General features: G+C 49.5%; 1 protein-coding gene across 1 annotated transcript; it reads right to left on the reverse strand.

Moving 5' to 3' along the window:
* Positions 1 to 1,978: 1,978 nt before the first annotated feature.
* Positions 1,979 to 26,270, reverse strand: TRPV1 (transient receptor potential cation channel subfamily V member 1). Its single transcript, XM_059996881.1, has 15 exons — positions 25,969 to 26,270; positions 25,058 to 25,212; positions 24,831 to 24,983; positions 24,313 to 24,453; positions 23,869 to 24,167; positions 22,824 to 23,003; positions 20,118 to 20,276; positions 18,744 to 18,839; positions 17,276 to 17,346; positions 14,060 to 14,225; positions 13,575 to 13,641; positions 10,409 to 10,731; positions 9,376 to 9,503; positions 8,650 to 8,765; positions 1,979 to 2,862 (listed from the first exon to the last, which is right to left on the reverse strand). Exons 1-15 carry the CDS (start codon positions 26,253 to 26,255, stop codon positions 2,690 to 2,692), a joined length of 2,514 nt encoding a protein of 837 aa, XP_059852864.1. The 5' UTR covers positions 26,256 to 26,270; the 3' UTR covers positions 1,979 to 2,689.
* Positions 26,271 to 26,696: the final 426 nt, after the last annotated feature.

Raw genomic sequence — 26,696 nt, forward strand, 5'->3', positions numbered from 1 at the left:
GCTTCTAATGGGAGGTGGGGGAGGGGTTCAGAGAAGGGCATTTGGGTTGGACTTGGGAGGAGGGAGGACAGTCTACACGGGGAGAGCCACGGAGCAGGCACTCAGAGGCAAGAGACACAGGCACGTTCAAGCTGTGGTGACGATCTTGGGCAACATCTAAACTCAAGTCCGGCTGCAGCCAACTGAGTGGCCCCAGGCCACTGAGTCAGCCCTGACCCCTTAGGGGGGACACACCAGGCAAGTGTTGAGAAGACCCCCCCCCCCAACACACACACCTCCCAAGCCCTGCAGACATCAGGCCCGAGATGCAGGCCCACAGGTACCCCCTCCTCCAGGAAGGAGAAGGGAGAAGGGAGAGGAGGGGTCTCGGGGGAGGGGGTGCAGCCAGGGAGGGGCCGATCTCTTGACCTGCTCTAGAAAATGCCCCACTTGGTGCAGTGAGCAAGGAGGGGGGACCAGGAGCCAGGCAGAGCTCCATCAGCAGCCTCAGGCCTGAGCAGACCCACCCAATGGTCAGCAGCGGGTCCGTCTGCATCCCAGTGGCCACAGCTGTCCCTGGTTTAGCAGAGCTGAGCAGCCCGCCCATCAGGGATTCTGGGTGGTGACTCATGCTGCCTCCGAGTGATGGAGAGTGGAGGACATGGGAACTGAGAGAGATCAAGAGACAGCGACAGATAAAAAAGACCAAGCTAGTTGCAGGTGTGTCCTCCTTTAAACAACCCGGGTTTACACAAAGGTTGTAATCATTCATTTTACAAAAGAACACCCACAAGATTCCTTCCAGCGCTGAGTTTGGAGGTTTGATCCAATTTGCAGACATTTGAAAATATCTAATGTCTGCACATTTTCTGAGGAAGGCCTACGGGTAAAGTAAGGAGTCCCAAACCCAAACAGGAAGCAGAAGCCCGCACGTCTCCCTTCCAACCCTGGGCTAGGCTGTCATGCCCCAGCCCGTTCTCTGCCATGCAACCTGGCACCACAGTCAAGTTCTGGCTTTGGAGTCACATTTGCCTGGGGTCGGACCCAGGCATTGCTGTTTCCTCGCTGTGTAAACTTACTAACTGTTCCAGTCTCAGTTTTCTCATCTATAAAATGGAGCTAATAATAGCTCTTCATGGGCGATTAGGAGGCTTACAGGATAATGAACATGGAGCACATCACATAAACACTCCCTTCGTTCTAGCCGTCGGTGTCCTTCTGCTATGCTCATTTGCCATGGTCTGGCCATGGCTCACTACACGCCTGGCCGCTTCGTCAACCAGACTCAGGATCCTCTGCTGGGCTTGTGTGTGGAGGTAGATGTGCTGCTGGAGAACTTGGAGGAGGGGGTCCCAGTGTTCCCTCCGGATAGACTTCTCACAGAAGGGCTGAAGCCCGGCCGCAGCTAATGTCATCCTTCATCTTGGGAATCAACATCCAACAATTTCACGACTAGGCAGCTCATTCCACACGCCACAGACATAACAAAACCCGCCAGTGTTTGGGACAGAGGGTTTTTCTAAATCATTCTTTCTTACATTCTAGTCCGTAAAGCAGGGATCCTCAAACTTTTCCATAAAGGGCCAGAAAGGAAATATTTTAGGCTTTGCAAGCTATTCAGTCTCTTGCAACTGCTCAGCTCTGTGTTGTAGCATGAAAGCTGCCAGAGACGGTACAGAAATGAAAGGTTGCCTTGTGTTCTAATAAAAGTTTGTTAACCAAAACAGGTGGCGGGCCAGACTTGGTCCCTGGCCCACAGTTTGCTAACTATTGTAGGTGTATGCATGCAGGAGTGCCCTCACACACGGGTAACAACTAAAGCATGACCAGAGGCTCCTAGCCATACAAGGTAGTACACACACGCACACACACACGCATGTGCACACACAGAACACACGGAGCCAATGAGCTACGCCGGCTCAATGACTGACATGGAGTTCACACTTGATATGACAGATGTATTTATTTCTGTACTTATCTGATGGACGGCAGGATGGGTAGAGGTGGAAGTAGGTATCCCTGTAGGCGAGCAGGATTATGGCCACTACAGAGGGAAGATCATTAAAAAAATTCTTGCCACGTGGCTTTGGGACATGGTTCTGTACTTTCATTTGAACAGCGACAGAGCTAATATTTTTGGAACTGGGATGGATCACACAGAAGGAGGGAGTCACTCCGGAAACACCTGATTCTGACAGAGCTGGGAATGGGGCCAGGTTCCCCCACCTTCTCGGAGGAGCAAACATCGTCACCCCCAGACCACTCTGGACAGGGGAGATATTAAGGACAAAATAGACAAGGGCTTCGGCATTCTATCTCAAAGAAGTGTTTTGTTCTGAAAGGTGTTTCCCTGGGCATCGCTGCCTTTCACTCCCAGGAATATAAAATCAAAGGAAACTGGGGCATCGCGTACATGCCCGTGGCGATTTCTCATTCGCCATGTTTGATAAAGTCAGTAAAAACTGGAAAGCGATATCCTTTTGTGTTAGGAGAGTCAGCTGGGGACAGTGAGGGTGGCGTGACTAGCTCTACCCACGCATCCAGCAATGCCTCGTGCAGCTTGTTCCGTGCGGTCTAGGAAAGGGCCTGCGAGGAGGGTGCTGGTAGGGCCAGGCTGCTGAGGCATCACTGGTGGCCCCTACACACCCTCTTACCGGAGACAGTAGGCTTTCCTAAGGCCCACAGGGTTGAGAGCACCCTGTGTGGTCCCTCACTTCTCCCCTAAAGCAGCAGAATCCTTGATGATATCGGCATCTTCTGGCTTGAGGGACCCTGCAAAGTGCTTCAGATGAACTTCCTCAGGCTGGGCAGGGTGTCTTTCTCGAGTACTTGCATCTCTTAAGAGGGGAACCAGGGCAAAGTTCTTCCAGTTCCTCCCTGCAGCTGAAAGATGAAACACTATTACTGCTTTGGAAGCAGCAAAACGATACCAAACAGTCGTTTGCTGGCCTTACCACCCTCCAGATAAAAGGGGGCACAAGCACATCGGTGCTTCCGGAACACAGGGATCAGTGCCATTTCCTCTTTCCTCACCTGATCGAGGAGGCTCATCTGCTCTGGCAGCTCCTAAATTCTCCTCCTCGACCCCACCCTGACTTGCTTGTGGCCTCAGGATTTTCCGGTGCTGCTTTCAGCCTCAGTTTCCTCCCTGCCCACGTGGGAGGGAGAGCAATGCTGGGGCTGCCCTGGGAGCGGCTCCACACCAGGTCAGCTGCAGGGTGATGAACCCCAGCCAAAGAATGAGGATTTGGGGTTCAGGCCCCACCAGGGAATAGCAGATTGGGAACAATGCCAAGGGAACCATGGTGACACTGGGCCTTGAAGTGGGCTCTCATGTGTGGCCTGAAATCCAAGGAAGCCCCTGAGGAGGACCCACTGTCACCCCCCAGAGCGATCTCCAGCCCCTCCCTCCCCCCAGCAACCTCAGAGAAGTGACAGCCAAGAGGAACAGCTGTATGTGCTCTCCTTCTGCTTGCCTCTGGCTGGCCATCTTGGGTCTGATCTTTCTAGAAAACCAGCCTAAATTCACACCTTTGGCCCTCAGGCCACAATTCAGGCTCCTCTGTTGGTGTCCTGCACTGGTCACATCCCAAAGGCATCAGGAATGTGGGAGGCTGGGCCCATTGTGACCTCCCAGATGAATTCTCCAGGCCTCGGGTTTCCCCTGGGCCCGCAGGCTGACACTGGCCTGCCCCCGTTCACCACAGCCTGATACAAGCACCAGGAGGATGTTTCAGGGAAGGCATAGAAGCAGGAAGCCTCCACAGGGAGACAGGCCAGGTGCTCACTGAAGATACCATCTTCTGGCTGGATGGATGGTGGGGATACCCCTCCTCAGAGACCGCTTGGCCCAGCTCCAGTCCCTGGGCCCTCAAAGCAGGCATGGGGCTCCCAGTGCCTGCTTCCCACAGTCCTGATACGAAGACCCCCTCACGTGCTCTCCCTAGCTCAGCTACTGACCACTTTCCTCCCTGCCCTTTCTCTCTTGCGCTCCCTCATGCCTTCCCAATCACTAGTGCTATGTGGGTGGGGAGAGTTCCCTGTTACCTGAATAATCTGATTATTCATTATGGGAGTTTCCACTGTTACGAGGTTGTATAGGAAAGCAAAATCCTCAGGAAATACTCCCTACTTAAGCATAGGTGTGAAACCAGGGATCCTCTAACCATCTCCTAGCCCCTCCCCAAGTAACATGAGTGTGTGTGTATCCCTGTCACTGGATCAATGTCTTTATTAATAGCATAGTGAACGTGCGATGCCTCAAACAGCCAACAATGTCATGCAAACACAGTGCAAATCAACTGCAAAGTGAAACAGCAGATCTTGTAAAAAGGTGTGTGGTTTCATGAAATCAATGAGGGCAACGTTGGAAAACTACTCGAATCCCTTGCAAAGCCATCTTTGAACGGCTCTGTGGTGAAGCTGGACCAGTTAACAACCGAAAAAGAGATAATAAGTGTTATGACATGACACGGGGAGTGCTTCTAATGAAACTTGTGGGGAGAGTATAGGACTGCAGAAGGCCCTTGGGAACACTGATGAAGCCCTTGAGTAGTTTTCCAAAAGTAAGCCTCTTAATAAAATAGATTTCCACTTCCAGCTCTGATGGAGTATCTAGTACTGGGCTAGCCATCCTGCTATAAACAATCATAAAACTGGACAAAATACATGCAGCAAATGTCTTCAGGCATAAGACAACAGACTGAGAAGCTGCAATTGCTGAGAGAAGTGAGATTCACAGGGTGAGCCCTGTGATCGCCCTAACGTATTGCTTAGGGACAAGTTCTCAGACTACAGTGCAGCGAGCTGGAGTCTAAGCAGAGTGTAGCAGTGCCTCTGAGCTCAGGAAGAAGGGAGCAGCCGAAGTGGCCGTGCCTCTGAGCAGCCGAAGCAGCTAGAATCTGTGGGACAGGGTGCAGGAGACGAGGAAGAAGGGAGCTGTAGGGGTAGAGGTCCAGAAGTCTTTGGGGTGGGGTCCCCCCAAGTCCTTGGCTCACAGTTGGGCTGTACTTGCACAGGCTTCTCAGACAGCGGATGCTATGGGGTTGAAAGTGGGACAGAGACACCAGAAGTTGAGCCGTACTGAGGGATATTGGAGATCCAGCCCCGCCAGTGGAGAGACTTCCTCACCACCCTTTTTCTACTCTGAGGATCAAGCTAAAATACCAGAAATACCCTACTTACTGTACACACACTAAAGTAAGATCTACTCGAGACCCACCCTAAAAAGCCTCTAACCAAGCCCCGACAAGATCCACAGGGGAAACAGTTTGGAGGTTGAGTCCTACAAGTTTGATGGGATTGGCAAATACCTTGGAATTTCCACAGGCCTCCCACAATAAAGGTTAAAACTAAGCCTACACAAGTTCAAGGTGATTCATCAGTAACTGAACTGCCAACTAGGATAAAAATTCAATCAACTGTCTCTACAACATATTATTACGATGCCCAGTATACAATTTAAAGTTACTAGACATACAAGAAACAAAAAAATGTGACTCACAGCCAGGAAAAAAACAGTCAGTAGAAACTGACCCCAATAGAAATTCCATAACCAAGAGCCTAACGCTTGAAGTGTAATATTCACTGGACGGGCTTAATAGCAGTTTAGAGATGACTGAGGAAAGTGTCAATGAATTTGGAGACAGATCAATAGAAATTATCAAATTTGAGAAATAGAAAAAAATTGAGGAGGAATGAACAAATGAAACCCACAGGACAATATCAAATGGTCTAACATGCATGTAAAAGGAGCAGATAGGGAGACTAAAGCAAAGTGTATATAGTTTCCAAACATATTGATGTACAGATCCAAGAAGCTCAGCAAACCCCAAGCAGAATAAAACCAAAGAAAACCAAACCTAAGCATATCTTAGTCAAACTGCTGAAAAGCAAAGATGAAGAGAATGTTTTGAAAGCAGCCGGGGCTGGGGTTGGGGGCGGGGGTGGGGGGAGGGTGGGGAGACACACTACAGACAGGAGAACAGCAGTGCAAATTACGGGTGAATTTTCATCAGAAACAATGGAGGCCAGAGGACAGCAGAGAATCACAGTTTAAGTGTTAAAATTAAAAACAACAACAACAAAAAAACCCCTGTTAACCTAGAATTCTATATCCAATGAAAATATCCTTCAAACACGAAGATGAAATCAACATTTTCAGGTAAACAAAAGCTGATATAAAACTAATCTATACTGATCGAAATTAGATAGTTACCTGGGATGGGGAGGGTGGAATTGACTACAAAGGGGCATGAGGGTCTTTCTGGGATGGTGGAAATGTTCTGTATCTTGAGTGGGGTAGTGGTTGCCTGAGTGTGTACATTTGTCAAAACTTATCAAACTGTGCATTTAAAATGTGTGCATTTTATTGTATGTAAATTACATCTCAATAAAGTATACTTTTTAAAGTTTGTGAAATATAAAAAAATGAGCTTCTCTATGAAGCAATATTCAACATGCAGTGTCATGCTAACAGGCAAGTTTGCCTGAAAAATCATGCCCTTTCCCCGAGCGAGCCAAAAAAAAAAAAAAAAAAAACTATCAACACTTGATTCATTTGTTCATTTAAGAATGAGCAACATTGGGCTCCCTGGTGGCACAGTGATTAAGAATCCACCTGCCAATGCAGGGAACACAGTTTCGAGCCCTGGCCCGGGAAGATCCCACATGCCGAGGAGCAACTAAGCCCGTGCGTCACAACTACTGAGCCTGTGCTCTAGAGCCTGTGAGCCACAACTACTGAGCCTGCGTGCCTAGAGCCCGTGCTCTGCAACAAGAGAAGCCACCACAATGGGAAGCCTGTGCGCCGCAACGAAGAGTAGGCCCCGCTCGCCGCAACCAGAGAAAGCCTGTACACAGCAACCGAGACCCAACGCAGCCAAAAATAAATGAATAAAATAAATAAATTTGTTTTTAAAAATTAAAGAAAAGAATTAGCAACATCAGCAAATTGGCAAAGTAGGCCGCTCTAAACACCCATGCCTCCACAAAAACATTTTTTAAAAAGGCAGAAACTTTAGAACCAATGCAGTCAGAACTCTGTGAAACAGTCCAAGGTTTATAGCAACTTAAAAATGTTAGGGAACTAAAACTACAAAACTCTTTAAAAAAAAAACTAACAAAAACAACACAGGGGACAATCTTCCTGACATCGGATTTGACAATGATTTATTGGATATTACCCCAAAAGAATAGGCAACAATGGAAAATAATAGATAAATTGGGCTTCATCAAAATAAACGTTTTGTACATCAAAGGGCAACTCACAGAATAGGAGAAAATATTGACAAATCATATATCTGATAAAGAATTAATATCCGAAAGTTACAAAGGACTCCTATAAAAAAAATTTTTTTAATGGGCAAAGGGCTTGAATAGGCATTTCTCCAAAGAATATCTATAGATGGCAAATAAGCACATGAAAAGATGTTCAAAATCATTAGTCATTATGGAAATGTAAATCAATGAGATACTACTTCACATCTATTAGGATGGCTATAATCAAAACGAAAACAGGAAATAACAAGTGTAGGTGAGGAAATGAAACCCTGGTACGTTGCTCCTGGGAATATAAAATGACTCAGCTGCTTTGGAAAACAATTTGGCAGCTCCTCAAAAAAGTTAAACCTAGAATTACCACATGATCCAGCAGTTCTACTACCACCCAGAAGACTGGATATTTGGAAATCAAAAAGAATCTTGTACACTAGTGTTCACAGGATTATTCACACTAGGCTAAAAGGTGGAAACAATACTAATGTCAGGGAACAGATGAATGGATAAATAAAATATGGTATATACATTCAATGGAGCATTACCGAGTCAGACACAAAAGGACAAATATTGTGCGATTCCTCTTATACGAAGTACCTAGAATAGGGAAATTCATAGAGACAGAAAGTAGAATAGAGGGGCTGGGAGGAGGGTGAAATGGAGATAACTGCTGAATGGGTACAGAGTTTCTGTTTGGAAGAATGAAAACATTTTGGAAATAGGTAAGGGTGACGCTTACACAACACTGTGGATATAATTAATGCCACCAAATTGTACACTTTGAAAAAAATGATGGAAATGGCAAATTTCATGTTATATATATTTTACCACAACTTAAAAAAAAAAGAAAAACAGACTTAGTGCAGGGTTGTAATTATAACTCAAAATAAGACTTCAATATAAGACTAGGCTTGCCTCATTTTTAGGTAAATATCTTCCATTGGACCTTTCATTTCATGTCCACTGTTAAAATGTTTACTATTAATGATGAAAGGACTTTTTCTGGTAGTGATTTTCCATGGGGCTTCTCTGTTCAAGGTGTACATCTTCTCCTCCCACTCTTCCCTCCTCTGCCTGCCTGGATGTGTTGGGCCGGGTGAGAGTCCCTGTTTGTGTCCGTAAGCCTCACGGAGCTGAAGGCAGATGCTGGGTGTGAGGACTGGGCAGGAGGAGACAGGGCACCCACGGAGAGGCTGGACGTGGGCTGACGGCTTCCTCTGGGGCACTGACAACCAGGGGGGCGTGCAGAGCTAGCGGGCACGGGCACACGGAGCAGCGGGCTGCGCAGGCGTGCGAGAGAGCACGGGAGCGCCCATGACTATGTGGGTGGCTGACACCTGGGGCTGCTCCAGGAGTGGGGGACCCCAAGGCTTCAACTGCCCACCTTCCCCTCACCTCGGCCCGACCGCAGGGAGAAGCTCAGTGTGCGTTTGATGCCCTCACAGTTGCCCGGGTCTTCATTGATGATGCCCACGTTGGTGTTCCAGGTGGTCCAGTTCACCTCGTCCACCCTGCAAGGGGAGGAGGTGAGGGAGCAGGGAGCTGGTGGTCCACGGCCAGCTTCCCCGCCCCGCAGGCCACACCCGTAGACCAGGATGGGGAGACACAGCTGGCAAGAGGAGGCGCAGAGGGGCCTGCCTTTTGGACACCACCCCTGAAGATGAGTTCTCTGACCACACTGTGGGACCCAGGAACTTTAAAGATTGGAGTCCTGGTTCCGACCCTGATCGCTAGGTGACCCCTTCTGGACACCTCATTTACCAGTATTTCATGTCTGGATCCCACCATCTGGGATCTATGGTGGGGCCCCTATGCTCACAGTCAACCCCTAGGGCAGCCCCGGAACCTACAGCTGCCTTGGGAGAGTCCTTTATGTTCATGACTGGGCCCAAGAGACCCTGAGAAAGGCTTATGTTCCCACAGTTGGTTCCAGGTGGGTCCTCCATACCCATGCTAAGCCCTGGAATGGCCCCTGTACCCACAGCTGGCTCTGGGTGAATCCCCAGGCCCACAGGTGAGCCCTGAGTTAGGCCTCTGTACCCACAGCTGATTCTGTTGGGTCCCAATATCCATAGCTTAGCCCCCAAGTTCCCCAAGCTTTGATTCTTGCCTGGGAATTACCTGAAACACCACCTGTAGTCGTCCTTGCCGTCAGCTGTGTACCCCACCTGCAGCAGCTTGCCTGAGCGAAAGGCCTTCCTCATACACTTAAGGAAGCTCTTCTCCGTGTCCAGGATGGTGATGGCTCTCTGCAGGACGACACAAAGGGCAGAGGGGCAGAGGGTTCATCCAGGAGCCGCCCCTGGCTGCCAGTGTCACCTGCCAAGATCAGCGTCTGCAGGGTCTCTCCCCGTCCCTGCGCCTCCGAGCCGGACCTCCAGAACCCTCTGCACCAGGCTGGTTCCCACAGCCAGGCGGGTGCACATTCCATGGATGGAGCTCAGACCTGCACAGGCGCTGCTGGTGCCTTCCGGGTCTGGGCAGGGCAACCATGAGTTGGATGGAGTGTGCCAGCCCCAGTTCCTCCCCTGAGGAGCTCACAAAGGGGCAACGTGGTATAGTGGCTAAGAGCAGAGGCTCGGGGGTGAGACTGCCTGTGCCGAGTCCTGGCTACCTTGGACACAGATACCTAACTTCTCTATGCCTCGTGCCTTCACCCAAAAACGGGGAGAGTGAGAGTGCCCTCTTGGTAGCATTACTGTAGGATTAAAGAGAGCATGTACGTAAGACACTTAGAACAGTACCTGGTGTAGAGCCAGTGCTACTTAATAACAATGATGCTTTTATCATTAGTTGGAAAGGCAGATGTAGACCAGGTGTCTCAAAGATGCAGCTCTCAGGGCCCATCCCATATTAGCTGCTTCCCGAGTCTGGTCTCTGGTGCCCACTCTAGATGGAGTTCCTCTGCGACAGGCACCCCCGTGGAGCTGAACCCTCCATCTCCTCCCCGCAGGGACTGCCCAGCCCACAGTAGACACAGAGTCTGCAAACACCCGCTGGTGACCCTGGGCAGGGACCCCTGTGGGAGGAGCCAGGGGGAGCCAACTGAGGGAGAGGCTGCTGCCTGAGCCCGCGGCCTGGCTAGGCTCTCTGCACCCTCCCCAAAGCGTGCAGGGGATCTCCTCGTGCTGCACACACCCCGCCAAGCGCCCACCTGCAGCTTCCAGATGTTCTTGCTCTCCTGTGCGATCTTGTTGACCGTCTCACCCATGAGGGCAATGAGCATGTTGAGCAGGAGGATGTACGTGAGAATCACATAGGCCAGTAACAGGATGACAAAGACAGCCTTGAAGTCATAGTTCTCCGTGAACTCCAGGTCACCCATGCCGATGGTGAACTTGAACAGCTCCAGACACGTGGAGTACAGGCTGTTGTAGGAGCTGTCGGACGGCCGGCAGCCAGGACCTCGCCACCTGTGCGACGTCAACTCAGCCGACACGGAGCCATTCTTCCCATCCTCAATCAGTGTCACCACCGCTGTAGGGCATGGGGAACATGTGGCTGGATGGAAGCCAAGACCCCAGGTTCCCCAACATGAACACCCACTACCCCCAGGATGGGTCTGCGGCAGGAACTCTGGCCTGGCTGTGAGAAACCTTTGTGTGATTTTTGTTTTTAAAAGCACTCCCTTCTTCAAAACTATCAGTTTGTCATAATATACTGTTTTATTAATAGAAAAGTTTTATCATCATCTGCCAGGGGAAAAAAAATGCTAAAATAAGTATATATGCACAATGTGACACGGTCACGTGTGTGCAGTACACAAGCTGCCTAACCTTACATGTCAGCCCTGGGTCCGCATCTACTTTCTCAGTCACACCTTTGTCTGCCTGTGCCCCTTAGAGGGTAGCCCAGAGCCAGCCCATTCCAGAACCATGGGGGCTAAGCAGCTCAGATCAGAATGGCTTCTTGCTGCATTCTGTACTCTTCTTTGGGAGAGATACTCCAGAGCCTGAGAGCTTCTGTAGCAGTTGTGCCCCATGGTTACTGCATAACCCCCTTGGCCTTATCCCCTCCTGTGGCTCAGATCAAGCGCCAGAGCCCACACTAATCCCTATGAGATCCCTTCCAGTCAAAGCTGCCCATCACTCCCAGACAGGATACCACGTGAACCATGTAACAGTAGGACTCAGATGGGGATCAAAGCAGGACTCAGTTGCTAAGAAAAGGATGTGGTGTGTCAAAAGGGCACAGGAGCCAGCTGCAAGGGACCCCTGATGACTATTTCTCGGAGAATTTGAGCATGAAAAGAAATGATAATAGTAAGGAGTTATAACCCACTTAACAAAGTGAGAATCCACACACACACAAAAGAATCAAAGAGGCCCTACTGATGTAAATAAATAAATCAATGTAGGAGAATGGAAACCCCTTCCATTATGTTACTGCAGGGAAAGCTCTTCCAGACAATAGAATGCCAGCTAACAAACGTAGAAAGAATAAATTAGAAAATTATCATTTGGCAACCATCACAGGATCAGGTGATTCAGGTGGGAACCATCAGTGGATGCTAAAATCACTGGGTGAAAGTTTAATGAGAAACAGGATATTTACAGTCTCAAAGCATCACCTCACAATTTACTTATCAATTACAAAGGGAAAGATAATAATTTGACAGCGGATAAATCTGGTAGACCTACCAAAACCAGGTAACCAAAGGTAACATCACCAGAGGGAATGTAAATTGGTGCAGCTACTATGGAAAACAGTATTGAGTTTCCTTAAAAAACTAAAAATAGAGCTACCATATGATCCAGGAATCCTACTCCTGGGCATATATCTGGAAAAAACAAAAGTTCTAACTCAAAAAGATACATGTACTCCAATGTTCATAGCATCACTATTTACAATAACCAAGACATGGAAGCAACCTAAGTGCCCATTGACAGATGAATGGATAAAGAAGATGTGGTATATATATATATACAATGGAATATTACTCAGCCATAAAAAAGAATGAAATATTGCCATTTTCAGCAACATGGATATACCTAGAGAATATCATACTAAGTGAAGTAAGTCAGACAGAGAAAGACAAATAGTATATGGTACCACTAATATGTGTAATCTAAAAATAATATTAATGAATCTATAAGCAAAACAGAAACAGACTCACAGACATAGAAAACAAAACTTACCATTATCAAAGGGGAAAGGGAAGAGGGGAGGGATAAATTAGGACTATGGGACAAACTGCTATACATAAAATAGATAAGCAATGAGGATATACTGTATAGCATAGGGAACTATATTCAATATTTTGTAATAAACTATAATGGAAAATAACCTGAAAAAACATACATATATGTGTGTAACTGAATCACTTTGCTATACACCTGAAACTAACACAATATTGTAAATCAATTATACTTCAATTCTAAAAAAAGAACCACAAAGTTATCATCAGAAATGGGACAGACAGACATCACGGGACTCCTGATATAAGGAAGACACACATTACTTCACTGATATTCTGACCAAACATGTATACCGAAATCTAATTGTGAGGAAACATCAGACAGACACAAACTGAGAGACATTGTAAAAACTGGTCTTTACTCAATAAAAATGCTAAGATCACAAAAGAAAAGGAAAGATTGAGGAACTGCTCCCAACTGAAGGAGACCAAACAGACTTGACAAGTGAATGTAATGCGTGATCTGGGATTTTCATTTCTGTAAAAGATATTTTTAGGACAATTGGTGAAATTTGAATAAGGCTGGAAATGAGCTAATAGTCCTGTATTGATATTGATTTCCTGATTTTGATCATTATGCTGTGTTTAGGTAAGAGAATGTTCTTGTTTTTAGGAAATACACACTGAAGTATTTAGCGCTAAAGGACTGATCATGTCTGCAACTCACTCTGTTCTTTTAAGTATGGTGTAGTGTGTGTGTGTGTGTGTGTGTGTGTGTGTGTGTGCGCGCGCGTGCGCGTGTGTGTGTGTGTAGCTGGGAGAGAAAGTGATTTTTTTAAATGTGGTAAAATTTGGGGAATCTGAGTAAAGACTATAGAGAAGTTATTTGTACTATTCTTGTGGCTTTTCTGAAATAACATCAAAATTTTTAAAAAGTTTAATTGAGCCAAAATGCAGCTATACTATAGGTAAGCAGCACTTCATACCTCTAAAATGACTTAAAATCTTTTATGAATCAATTTCTAAGTTCTCCTACTATTTCAGTGTATTCACTGTCCATCTGCTCTGTCACCTGCAGACACACACCCCGGTGGGCCTCTCCCCACCCAGCCCGGCAGGGTCCTCAGGAAGCTGAGGTCAGCGGGATCCCCTGCCCCCCACCAGCCCTGACCAAGCCCGTTACCTGTGGAAAACCCAAATAGGAAAACGAGATAAACAAACATGAAGCGACACAGGTCTCTCAGGATCATCTGCGGGAGAGAGCAGGCTTGTCAGAAGCAAATCAAGGCCCGGGAGGGGCCAAGGGAAGGGCCAGGACTGTATCGGCCTGGGGGCTCATCTTGAGCCCAAGTGGAATCAGAGGACAGACAGGTAGGTTTGGTTTGGTGGTTTTCAGCTCAGGTGTCATGAGGGAGTCACCACAGCTCCCCCCGCCCCCGCCCATGGGCCTTTTTCTGGTGGGAGAGGGGGGCCTGGCATGTGGCAGGTCAAGTTTCAGGGGAGCCCCCCACACCTGGGTCAAGGCCAGATTGCCTCATTGTTGGGGAATTCTCTGCAAAACTGGGTCTTAAAGCAGCACCTCCCCAGACAACAACTCCCCAGACCGGGTCCCACACACTCAGGAGGTAAACGGGCTCTGCGGAGAACCGCTCCGGCACCGGCACCCACCTTCTCGATCATGACAGCATAGATGCCCATCTGCTGGAAGCCGCGGGTGTAGTAGAGCATGTTGGTCCAGCCCATGGCCAGGGAGAAAACCATGGAGGCCACGTACTCCTTGCAGTGACAGAAGTATAGCACGACGGTCCCCAGCATGAACAGCGACTGCACGAAGCTGACGGGGGAGGGACAGCAAGCCCTGTCCATGGGCACCGGGGGGCCTGCACCCTCACAGACAAGACCCCAGATGCCTGGACCTCTCCTCAGAGGCACAGCCCCAGGCCACGGGTGAGCTGGGGATGGCTGTCCTCCCTCCTTCAGCCCATGAGTCTCAGTGGGAGGAGTATCGCTCCCAAGAGGCAAAAATCGGTTCGGGGGGCAGGGGGAGGGGGTGTTGCATGTGCAAAATCTTATCCTTTTTACACACAAAACACAGATACAAATACAGTTACATAAACGCATATATAGTACATTTGCAGTAGGAGATTTCATGGGAGGGGCAATTAGGAAAAAAATTTTCTAAAAAGGCAATAATGAAAAAAGGCTGAGAAACAGGCTCCAATATCCTCCCTGCCCAGTCCCTGGGAACAATAACCTCACAGACAACAGAGAACCTGGGAGGCCTAGGCCTCTGAGGAGGTCTAGGCTGTGCTCTCTTAAAGAACCACAGGTAGAGTCTGCTGGTCACACCCTCAAACTCAGGTGAGGAGCCAGGGAAGATGTCCTTTCACTCTTTAGTCTGGTGAGGGCTGCCCTATTCGGAGCCTTGGACAGGCTGGAGGACGTCTGGATGATCCTATGATCATTATCCTACGACGATCCTATGACAGGGTCTGCTCAGTGGTCCCTTCTTTACTTACTCGTCCCAGGTCTCCTTGTTCATCATGGCCTCCTCCCGGAAGTGCCCGCCCAACAGCTGCATTAACACAGAAGCCTGCACTGATCACCCAACCTCCCATTTGTGTGTGAGAACCCAGCAAAAAGTCACCGCTGTGCTGATGTGAGTGTCCTGAAAACTAGTGTCCTTAAACTGGCTCGTCAATTGGAGTTCTGCTGCAAAGAAAAACTATTCCTCGGCATCTGCAGACCCTTGGCCAAAATAAGAACTGACGCCAGCTGACATAAGCAAATGGAGTCCCCACCTAAGAATTCTGGAAGCTGGGACGTAGTGAACAAATGGAAACTGACCTAGCAGACCCAAGAAAGCCAAATCCATAGTGTGGAGACCTGAGAACCAACTCGTTTCATCAAGGAAACTCAAAAGGCTTTCGAGGGGAGGTGAAGAGACCTGACGTGAGTAAGAGTGGAGGTGTTGTCTCTGAAGAAGATAAAGCAGAGGGTCTTTGGACCCGGTTTCATCAGACACCCAAGAAAGCATTGGTATTTTACCCAAAACAGGAGATTGTGTGATTTCTATACAAGACATTACGTAAAGCCCTCTTCTCCACTCAGCTCTCAGGAAGCTGGCAGCTAGACTTCTTCCCTCCGGATAGGAGATTGAAAAGATCCAACAGATTGACTTTGGACATTCTCCAACAAATTGTTTATCTAGACCAGACTATAATGCAGCTAAAAATTGATAAGCACCGGGCTTCCCTGGTGGCGCAGTGGTTAAGAGTCCGCCTGCCGATGCAGGGGACACGGGTTCGTGCCCCGGTCCGGGAAGATCCCACATGCCGCGGAGCGGCTGGGCCTGTGAGCCATGGCCGCTGAGCCTGCGCATCTGGAGCCTGTGCTCCGCAACAGGAGAGGCCACAACAGTGAGAGGCCCGCGTACCGCAAAAAAAAAAAAAAAAACTGATAAGCCCCATTCACACATTAAGAGCTTCCAACCAGCTTTTCAGTCCTCCACTCTTAATCATGAGCAGACATCAAAGATTTCCAAATATTCTGAGAACGGCCTCTACATGAAAGAGAGAACTAAACAAGCAAATGGGAATCAACAATTTGGAGCAAACAAAAGCTATGCAAAAAGAAAATAATTACCAAAAACTATCTTAATAGTCGTAGAGAGACAAAAGAAGATATTGCATCCATGAAACAAGAATAAAGTGTAATAAAAGGGAGCAAATAGGAGCCTCCCTGGTGGCACAGTGGTTAAGAATCCACCTGCCAGTGCAGGGGACACAGGTTCAAGCCCTGGTCCAGGAGGATCTCACATGCCGCAGAGCAACTAGGCCCGTGCACCACAACTACTGAGTCTGCGCTCTGGAGCCTGTGAGTCACAACTGTTGAAGCCTGCACGCCTAGAGCCTGCGCTCCACAACAAGAGAAGCAACTGCAATGAGAAGCCCGCGCACTGCAACAAAGAGAAACCCCGGCTCGCTACAACTAGAGAGAGCCCATGTGCAGCAACAAAGACCCAACGCAGCCAAAAATAAATAAATAAATAAACTTAAAAAAAAAAGGGGGGGGGGAAACAAATAGAATTTTTTTAAAAGAGCACTTAGGAATTAAAAACATGATATCAAAAATAATAAACTCACTAGAAAGAACGGAAATTAAAATTGATTTGAACCTCCCAGAAAGAAGAGCCAAAAATAAAGAGAACACAAGTGAAAAAATGTAAGAACTAGTTCAGGACGAAGTCAGGAGGTTCAATATACAAATCACAGGAGTTCCAGAAGAGAGACCAAGAAATAATTCAAGAAAATATACAAAAAAATAAAGGACATAAATTTAGAGATTGAAAGAGCCCACTAAGTACCCAGAATATTGGATAAAAACAAATCTGCATCAAGAAACATCAAGTTTCCAAACACTAGGAATAAACAGAAGATACTATAGGTTTAGGAAGAGAAAAACCAAAAGAGGTCTTAAAAGAGGATTCAGAATCAGAATGGCTTTGGACTTGTCGCCTTTCATACTGAAAGCAAAGAAAAAATGGAGAAATATCTTCACAATTTTAGAAGAATTTTATAACCAACCTCGCTATCAATCAAACGTGAAGGTATAGTAGAAATATTTTCAGATGTGCCAGATTTAAAAGAAATTCCCTAGCACCTGGAACATACCTGGCACAGAGTGGACCCTCAGTATTCCTCACCCGACAAACGTTTATTGGGTGCCTTCCATCATTCATTCAACATGTTTATGAAGCCCTACTATGTGCCAGGCCCAGCGGATGTGAGAGAATGAGTGAGAATGAGCTGATTGCTGTAACCCCAGGTCTCATGCCCAAAAGATGCTATCTGCTACAGAGGCATAAGAGTCACTATCACTTACAAAAGCATCTCACTGTAGCTGTCCACAAATAAGGTCTTCAGTGATGGCCGTCTCTGCAGGAAATATTGAATCTGCAGGTAAACAGAGTAAGATCCCAGGAAAGGTTAAATGGTGAGCGCCCAGAATGCTTCCTACATGGAGCCACGATGGACCATGGGAGTGCATCAAAGCAAAGATAATGAAGACAGTGAAACAGGATGGGTCAGGCTAATGGGGTAATGTTATGTACTCGGTCAGGAAGATTTTTTTAAAATAGAGTGGAATTACAGCTATACCTAGAAGCAAAGATGGGAAGGAAAACCACCAAAATGTTATTAATTGCTGTGCTTGAATGATGGAATTGGGTGATTTTTTTCCTTCTTTTTAATTTGTACTTTTTCTTCCTAATTTTCTTAAAGAAGTTTGAATTACAGTAAAAATTCTTTAACCATCCTCCACCGAACTAACTCCCCAGGGTAAACCAGTGCTCTCCACCCCCCGAAAACATTCTGACTGATGCCCACGGTGCATGCTCCCCTCCAGGACACCCACACCCGCCTTGCCCTCCCACTGGTTAATCCTGTTTGCCAATAATGCTTTTTGCCCACTGCACTTGCTACTGCAGCTTTGTACTTTACTAAAATATAAACTAGGAGGGTGAAAATAAACAGAAACAGTTGTTTCTGTGAAGACAGAGTCCAGTGATTTGGAAAGACTCCTTAAAGGTGAGTTACTGAAAAAAAAAAAAAAGAGGTGTAGCTTAGATCAAAAAGATTAAGGGGCGGCTTCCCTGGTGGCGCAGTGGTTGAGAGTCCACCTGCCGCGGGTTCGTGCCCCGGTCCGGGAGGATCCCACATGCCGCGGAGCGGCTGGGCCCGTGAGCCATGGCCGCTGAGCCTGTGCATCCGGAGCCTGTGCTCCGCAGCGGGAGAGGCCACAGCGGTGAGAGGCCCGCGTACCGCAAAAAAAAAAAAAAAAAAGATTAAAGGAAAAAATCACAATAATCTCAAATTCTGCATTCAGGTCCCTTTGTACATGCAACAGTGGTTCCACATATATTAGAAGAATGGCCAAGGAATATGCATGTTTGAGTTTTTAGTTAAAATGGTTCCAGTTTACATATAGATTTCTTTCATTATTCAGAGCTATAATGGGCTGTTTCAATTAATTAAACAACTACTAGTCATGATCCTGTCTCTTAAGAGGCTTCCACTCTATCTCTGTAATTAAAAATTACATTCAGTGGGGAGCCCTGACTGCCTGTCTTCAAGCATGACTGCCCTGGGTCTGCAGGGACCCACTGGGCAAACCTGCACCCTCCCACAGCTGTGAATGCCTGAGGGATCTCATCTTCACCTGTGCATCTCTAAGCTCCTCTATCAGGGCCATTATGTGGCTGATGAATTAAAAGTGGGTGAGCGCTGAGTGAGTCTCTTGACTTTTTGTTTTGGTGATAGTGGAAACTCACGGAGTTGGAAGGAATGCTTACCCCTCGGAAAAAAAAGTAGACTCCCCCTGCTACAGAAAGAATCTCTCCAGTGACTCGGAAATAGCCCCCAACGGTGTGTTTCAGCTTAAAGGGAGGCTGCAAAGGGCAGAGAAGTTAGTGATTCCATTCACTCATTCATTCATTCCACAAACATTTACCTGGTACAGAGCCCTGCGATTAAGACCCAGCCCCTTCTGGAAAGGCTCAGCCTCCATCAGGAGAGAGAGACACAAATGAAGACAATGCATAATTATGGGGACACCTGCAAGGAGGCCCCTCTGTGGGACCTGATTTCCAAAGTGGCAGCTTCCAGCTGCTGAGAGGAGTATCCTTACTGTACTGTGCTCTCTCCTGGATGATGTCCTAACCTGGAGCTCTGCTTGGCTGGGAGGATGGTGGTGGCATCAGGTGGAGGCACCCTTACAGATCCAATGACATGTGCTTCCTGCTGTTCCCACAGCCTATGGCAAACGCCTGGTCTCCCAGAACTGTCAAGGTTCCCCACGGATGGTGGAGGGAGAGACGTCACCGTCACACACACACACACGCACGCGCGTGTGCGCCCACGCACGTGTGTGTGTCGTCCTTGTGTTTCAGCCACAGTTTTCCAGAGTGGGTTTCCTTCCAGCCGATCACCCATGTTTCATAAGCACTAGTTCACTAGCTTGTCTCATGAGCACACATTTCGTTTCTCTTAAAATAAAGTCATTAGATGGCCTTAATAGTTGTATAGAAATTGGGTTGCACCTAACTAGGAAGTTGAGTTTTTCAACCAAATTTACAAGCAAGGCAACCTGGAGATAAAGGCAGCAAGTTAAGTGCTTGGATACTGAATGGAAAGTTCTCAGTTCAGAAACTTGAGGGAGTCTATGGCTCCCGGTAGCGTAGCGGAAAAAGTCTGGTCTTCAGTTAATCTGATGCATAACCCAGGGCCTGGCTTAGAGGAAGCCCTCGAAGTATATGTCCAGGGAATGAATAATGTGCAAGTGAGTGAACAAAAGCAGGCAGGTGAGAGGGCTGGCAATGTGCTCAGGGATGACGCCACCTGGGACCCTGAAGACACCCAGACGAGCGGAGAGGTGCTTCTGGAGCCCCAGTTCCTGCATCCTTTCTAACCTAGTACTGCCCCCCTGCGATCAGGGACCTCAGCGACCACAGGCTCGGCCTCTCAGAACCCGGAGGCTAAAGGAGGGGCTGAGAACAGGAGAGGGAGGTGAGACGACCAGGAGAGGGAGGACGGAGCACAGGGACGTAAGATCTCCAGGTGACTCTTCCATGTCTCCAGGGTCTGGCCTGGGCCCGTGGTCTCGGGGTCTTATAGGAACGCCCGCCCCCTCCCCTCGTCCCCCGCAGAGGCCCGAGCCCCAGGCGCACCCGGCCTTCCACAGGCCTGTAGTAGGCGGCCGTGGTGAAGATGATCATATACAGACAGTAGATGAAGAAGTTGAAGTAGAAGATGCGCTTGACGAATCTGTCCCACTTGTCCTGCAGGAGGCGGTTGAGCGGCTCCACTAAGAGCATGTCATGGCGATTCTAAGGGGAGCAAAGAGGAGTGAGGCTCACTCGTCCCGGACCCGTCTCACAGGACCACATCACACCCACGTCTCTGCAGGACCACGCCCTCAGCTCGGGCGGCAGCCGAGGGTCACAGCCGGCTCCCCACGTGGCCCCCCCGTGGGCCTCAGTGTCTCTGTTGTGCAGTGAACAAGGGGTGACATTGGACACGTGACCCTAAGAGCCCCTGACACTCAAGAGCGTACCAGTGTCACCCGACATTCTACGCCCACGCTCTGTAATAACGCTCTCCCAAGAGCCTACATCCTTGCTGTTCCCACAGTGTCGGGAAGAGCCTGGCACAGGCAGAGCTTAGCATGAGGCTGCTGAGGGAGAGGCCTTTGAATTCCTTAATTCTCCCATTTCCGGCCCTGAGTCAGACAGGCTATCCAGGTGGGAGTGGCAATTACCTATGCATGAGACTGAAGGGAACGGGGAAGTCTTTCCTGCCGTGAGTGGGCCCAGTGCCTGGGATACCACCATTACAAGTATTGCTTTGGGGCAAAAGTCTCACATCAACGAGCTCTCTGTAAAGTTCAAGTATTCCTAGGATGTGGATGAGCCAAAATCAGGTCATCCTAGCCTTTTTGGGCCATTGAGTGCAACTCTGACCCAAGCTGGAGCTCCCCAAATAAGGACCATGTTCAGTGTCTTCTTGAATACCTTTGGGGATGGGAAGCTCTCTGCTGCCCCAAGAAGCTTGTTGGGAAATCCTGCTCTCTGGAGTAAAGTTGGTCTTCTCTGCTTCCCACCAGTGGTCCCCGCTCTGCACTCGGGACCCCAGTACTGCATTCCAGCCCTTGAAAGCCTCCAGAGATGTGCAGATGGCAGCCGTGGCCCCAGAGCCTTCTCTCTAGGCCAAACACCCTAGTCCTTCTTGAGGTTGTTTCCTACCTGGGCCAGCCCTCTGGGAACACTTACATCAGGGATTCTGAGTCAGAGGCCCAGATTCAGCATGGCAGCCCAGGTGGGAGCTGACAGGACAGAATAAAGCAAGCCAGGCCTCTCCCTCCTCTGGATTCTGCCCCTGTAAGTGCAGCCTCTGCCCTGTGAGACATCATGGCAGCCCATCATCACCAACAGCACAGACTACAGCCCCCAAAGTCAGCCTCAGGGCCTGGAGCACCTGTCACCTTAGAAAGATGGAACAGCAGTGGTGGCAGGATAAACTTTTCATTAAGTGGCATTGGGACCCTCATTTGTAAACAAAATAAGTAAGACACCTACCTCACACATACACAAAAATCAATTCTTGATAAATTTAAAAGCCAAACATAAAATACCTACAAAGGAACTAAATATAAGTATTGGAAGATGTATGTGCAATCTTGAAGTGGAAAAGGCTTTCCAAAGCAAGACACAAGTCACAAAAGCTATGAAAGAAAAAGTCTAACCAATTCGACTCTCAAAATGAAAACTCTGTATAAGCAAATGATGCAAATGAAGTTTGCAAGAGACTAGGAGAAAATAAAATATCTGAAACACATGCAATAGAGAAAGGATCAATTCATTTCATAACAAGAGCATCTACACACTAAAAGAGTAAGGCAAACAGTCCAGTAGAAGAGATGGCAAAGGACAAGGAACAGGAAATCTACCAAAGAAATATGAATGGTTGAAAACACATGAAAAAATTCTCAGCCTCACGGTAAGCAAGAAAACAAGAATTAAGACATCAATGAGATAGCATTTTGGGCTCCATGGGCTTAAACTAGGTTAAAAAAAAAAAGATTGGTAATACCCAGGTTGGCAAGGACACAAGTAGATGTGTACCCATGGGTGGTGGGCAAGTACATTCATGAAATCTTTTTGGAGGCCATACTTTCTGACTTAGCAATTCCAGTTCCAGGTGTCCTTCATAGAAAAATTCTCAAACCCATGCCAAGTGGCCGGTAGCATTGTAGTAGGAAAAAAAAAACAACAACGAAATAACTCAAATGTCATTCTGTGGATATTTACACCCCATTCCTTCTATGGAATACTTGCAGTAATTTTTTTTAATGAAGCAGACTCATATGTGCTGATATAAAACTATCTACAGGGACTTCTCTGGCGGTCCAGTGGTTAGAACTCTGTGCTTCCACTGAAGGGGGCCCGGGTCCGATCCCCGGTCGGGGAAGATCTCGCAAGCCGAGCAGCGCAGCCAAAATAAAAAATTTAAAAAACAATAAAACATGCCACTAAGTGAAAAACATGGTTGTTCTGTACTATATATAGTATAATCCCATTTATATAAACAAAATGAAGCTACATGTTTTTATATGGTAGAAAAGGAGGATTCTTTTCTTGTCTATGTATTTTTGAAATATTTAAGTTTTATGGGAATATTATCATATATTGACTGTATGATGCAGGAAGACATTCGGTGGGAATGAATGGGGAGATGAGACCGCAGGGTGTAGGCCCCGGGTAGCAGGTTTCCATTGATGGGAGGGGCCAGAGCCAGATTAGGGAGTGGGAGTAGGGGCTGGGGTGCAGTGAGGCCCGAAGCCCTTCCTGGCTGGGTCCCAGCCTCAGCCCACTCACAGGTGTCTCACTGCTGCTGTAGGCAATCACCTCCAGCACTGAGTTCTTCTCACAGGTGTCGATGCAGGACAGGTCGTACAGTGAGGAGTGCACGGGCCCGTAGGCCCACTCGGTGAACTTCCTGGACAGGTGCCTGCACTCGGGCTCCTGGATCTCCCTCTGGAGAATATAGGCCAGGACCTGCCGCAGGGATACAAGAGCCTGTTAGAGGCCAGCCTGGGGCCCTGCACGGGCTGCATTCCCTACCAGCTCTGCTCCAAGAATAATTCTGCTTCCCAGCCCATTGGAGACCCCACCCAAGCCCCAGGAGAGCCCCACCCCCATCTAGCAGCCTCCCGACCACCATCAAGATCAACTTCCCACTGCCTCAGACCCCAACTGCAGCCACATCGGACCCATCACCTGATCACACCTGGCCCCCCATTTCTCCCATCTCACAGTGAAGGACTGCAGTGGTCCACTCTAGAAAACCTCAAGCCAGAAGGAAATAAAATCCAAGAAATAAAACCAAGGTTATAAAGGTTATAAAACCAATGTTCTCATCCTAAGAGACTCAGTATGAACAGAGTCAAGCTCCCAGAATCCTCTGGTACTGAGAAGCCCCTTCCCCTCCAGTTCCCAGTTGCCCAGCCCCACCTTCAGCCTTCCATGGCCTGACATCGTCCACAGGCTTGGGCCTGCCCCACCCCATTAGGACCCCATATCACCCAAAAGTCCTATCTTCCATGAAAAAACACCAACAGCTTCTCTTTCCATTTCACCCTCAGATCAACCCACCCCCATCCCCAGACCCCAGCGCCCCACCCCCATTCTGTGTCTTGTCGGTGATGCTCAGAGTTGGAAATCAGAAACGGCCACGTGTGAGCTGATGAATTCTGCTCGGCATCTCACAATTCCCCTGGCTGACTCTAATGCCCCCTGCCCTCCCTCTACAGGCTGGTGGGGCAGCACCAGGGCTCTGCGCGGTGGCGATGTCAGAAGCTTAGGAAGGTAGGCAGGCCCCTCCCACAGCACCCCCTGCTCAGGCATGATGCCCCCTCCCTACCCCGATCTTCCCACTGCTGGCGGCCAGAGCCAACGGCGTCAGCCCCTTCTTGTTGGTGAGCTCCTCCAGCTTCAGCGCAGGGTGCAGTCTGGCCCCCAGGATCAGAATCTCATTGTACATGCTCGTCACAAACTTGGTGTTGTCGGCCGTGTTGTCAGCCACCTCCACCAGCGCGTGCAGCACAGTGTTGCCCACCGAGTCCCTGGCGCTGATGTCGGCCGACTGCCAGGAGTTCTGCAGCAGGAACTTCACGGTGCCCAGCTGGTTGGTGCACGCAGCCAGGGAGAGGGGCAGCTCACCTGCAGCCAACACAGGCAAGCGGTGGGCTTCCCCAGGAAGAGACTGGCCCTTGCACCACCCAGCCTCCAACTCCCCCCATCTCCACCTCAAACCTCCCCTTAGCAATCATCAAAAAGCCAAGTGTCTACCACGTGGTCTCCCCACCAAAATAGAAGCCAGGCCGCCCTTTGGTTTTCTTAAAGAAGTCCCCATTGGCCGCGGCCTGGACGTCGGCCCCGTTCTCCACCAGGAGGGTCACCAGTGCCATGTTCCGTCTCTCGATGGCAATGTGCAGTGCCGTCTGGCCTGTGGAGGACGCGTGCTGTTGGCTTTGTGCTTGTCGTCCTGCGGGGGCTGCCCGGACAGGTGCCGGCGGTGGGCGTGGGCAGAACATGCAGCATGACCCCCCACCAAAGGAGGCCCAAGGAGGCCCTGAGGCAGGAGTAGAGACCCCCAGAACAGGGAACACCAGACTGGGAGCTGAAGGAATCAAAATGGCCCAAGTGTAAGGAGCACCGAGCCATTGTGGGGGTGGGGGGTGCAGGGACCCCCAGGACCAGGAGATCCCAACTCAGTGGCTGGACAGGGAGTAAGGAGCTCAGAGCCTTTCCCGGGCATGACGGTGCCCTCCTGGATCCAGGCAAACTTGTGGGCAAAGCCATGCCGGCCCGGGCCTCCCTCACCCTTGTAGTAGCCGTCCGTGTAGCTGGCGTTGACCAGCTCCTTCAGGCTGTCTGTCTGCCGGGCGATCTCCAGGAGAAGGGGGATGGTGTCGTTCTGCCCGTCGTGCAGGTTGAGCATGGCTTTCAGCAGGCAGGTCTTCCCTGTGTCCGGGTCTGCAAGACAAAATGGGGGTCAGAGCAGGCAGCACGGCGGGGCCACTCCCGGGACCCGGCGGCTTCCGGGCCACCTTTGAATTCGCTGTCCGTGAGATGTTTCTTGCTATTCTTCAGAAAGAGCAGCAGGCTCTCCAGCTCTTCACAGTTATTCTGAGCCACTGCTTCGAAGATCTTCCTGCGATCATAGAGCTTGAGGTTCTCGGCAGCAGAGTCCTGGGATGGCTGCCTAAGGGCCAGAAAACACCTTCGTCTCATACTCTGGTCTCAGCCCTGAGGCCTTCAGAGCCTGTCAGGGGGCACAACTAAACCCCGAGGCAAACCAAAAGGGGAAAAAACACGATACAAAACCCACCGCTCAGTCCAGGCTGTAACAGGGAACAGTGGGGCGCGTGTACCCCTGTTGTGTCCCCACCCTGTGTGTAGGCATCATCTAGAAAGTCTTTGCAGCCTCCACTTCCTCCAATACCCAGGCCACTCACTTCTCTGCCTGCTCAGAGGCTGGGGGAGCCTGGAGGGGATGGAGGGCAGGGGTTTGGCTGGCCTCTGCTAAGTGAAAAAGCATCCTCACAGGGCCACAGAAGTCATCCAGCCCTGTGCAGTCCCTGTCCTGCTTCGGAGGAGGTGGGAGGCCTGGTGCACTCTCACTGGAACTGTTCTGTACTCTGTCTAAAAGCATCCTGCGCCTGAGCCTTCCAACTTAGTCCTCATGATTAGGGCTGGTGAGCGTTCTAAGCCTGGACCCAGAGATCAGCCAGCAGCTAGGATCAGCATATATGCCAGCATGTGTGGCCACATGTCCTGAAGGTCCTATGAGTACAGACGCTGGACCAGGCGACCTCTGGAGGCCCCCCAGCTCCCTAGCTCTATGACCTTCAGCCCATAAACTCGAGTATCACATGGTGTCTCCACGGCTGGGGCCTCAGCCAGCTGGGCCAGTTAGGCTCCTGGTGGAGAGGGAGGCTGAGCTCCAGATGCAGCTTACCTGGCACAGGTGGGACCATCCCCAGGCCTCTGGACGGTGACAACAGGGCTGACTGTGATGGCCGGGCAGGATGCCAGCTGACCTTCCTCATAAGAGCAGTCCATGAGGGATGTGTCCTCCGAATCACCCTTTCCAAAGAGCCGGCTGCGGCTCTTGGCCACAGGGAAGCTGTGGGGCTTGGCTGGAGCTGGCCTGGAGTTAGGGTCTCCATCTAGGGGTTCTGGGCAGGAGTCCTCTTGACGCAGGTCCTGAGATTCCCGTAAGTCTGAGCTCCCCCATTTCTTCATCCTGCCAGATCCTCTGTGGCCCGAGAGGCGGCCTGCGGGCAGCCACCAAGATCGGGTTTGCTCCCAGCTGGAGGGCTGCATGACCCCAGCCCCCACTGCCCTTGTTGCAAAGGCCCCTGTGAAGCAGGACAGCCCAGAAGTCCGACAGCTCCTGCCCCCAGCCTTCCAGAAAGGAAGCTTTCAGGGGTGTTGTACCTCCCACCCCAGAGGCCTCAGGGGGAGCAGGCCTAGCAGCCCCATGGCCAGCAGCCTCCAGGGATGAATGAGCCCCCAGCTTGGAACCATCAGGATGGATGGTTCCTCCTCTTCTCTGGGCCTCAGTTGCCTTGTCTGCAGAGTAGGAATGATAACCACTGCTCTGCCTCCCTCCAAGATCAGAATACGGGAAACAGGAGGAGAGGCTAATCTCTGGCTGTGCATCTGGGGAGGAGCTCAGGACGG

The sequence above is a fragment of the Delphinus delphis genome, chromosome 19 (genome assembly GCF_949987515.2).
Source record: "Delphinus delphis chromosome 19, mDelDel1.2, whole genome shotgun sequence".
Lineage (NCBI taxonomy): Eukaryota > Metazoa > Chordata > Mammalia > Artiodactyla > Delphinidae > Delphinus > Delphinus delphis.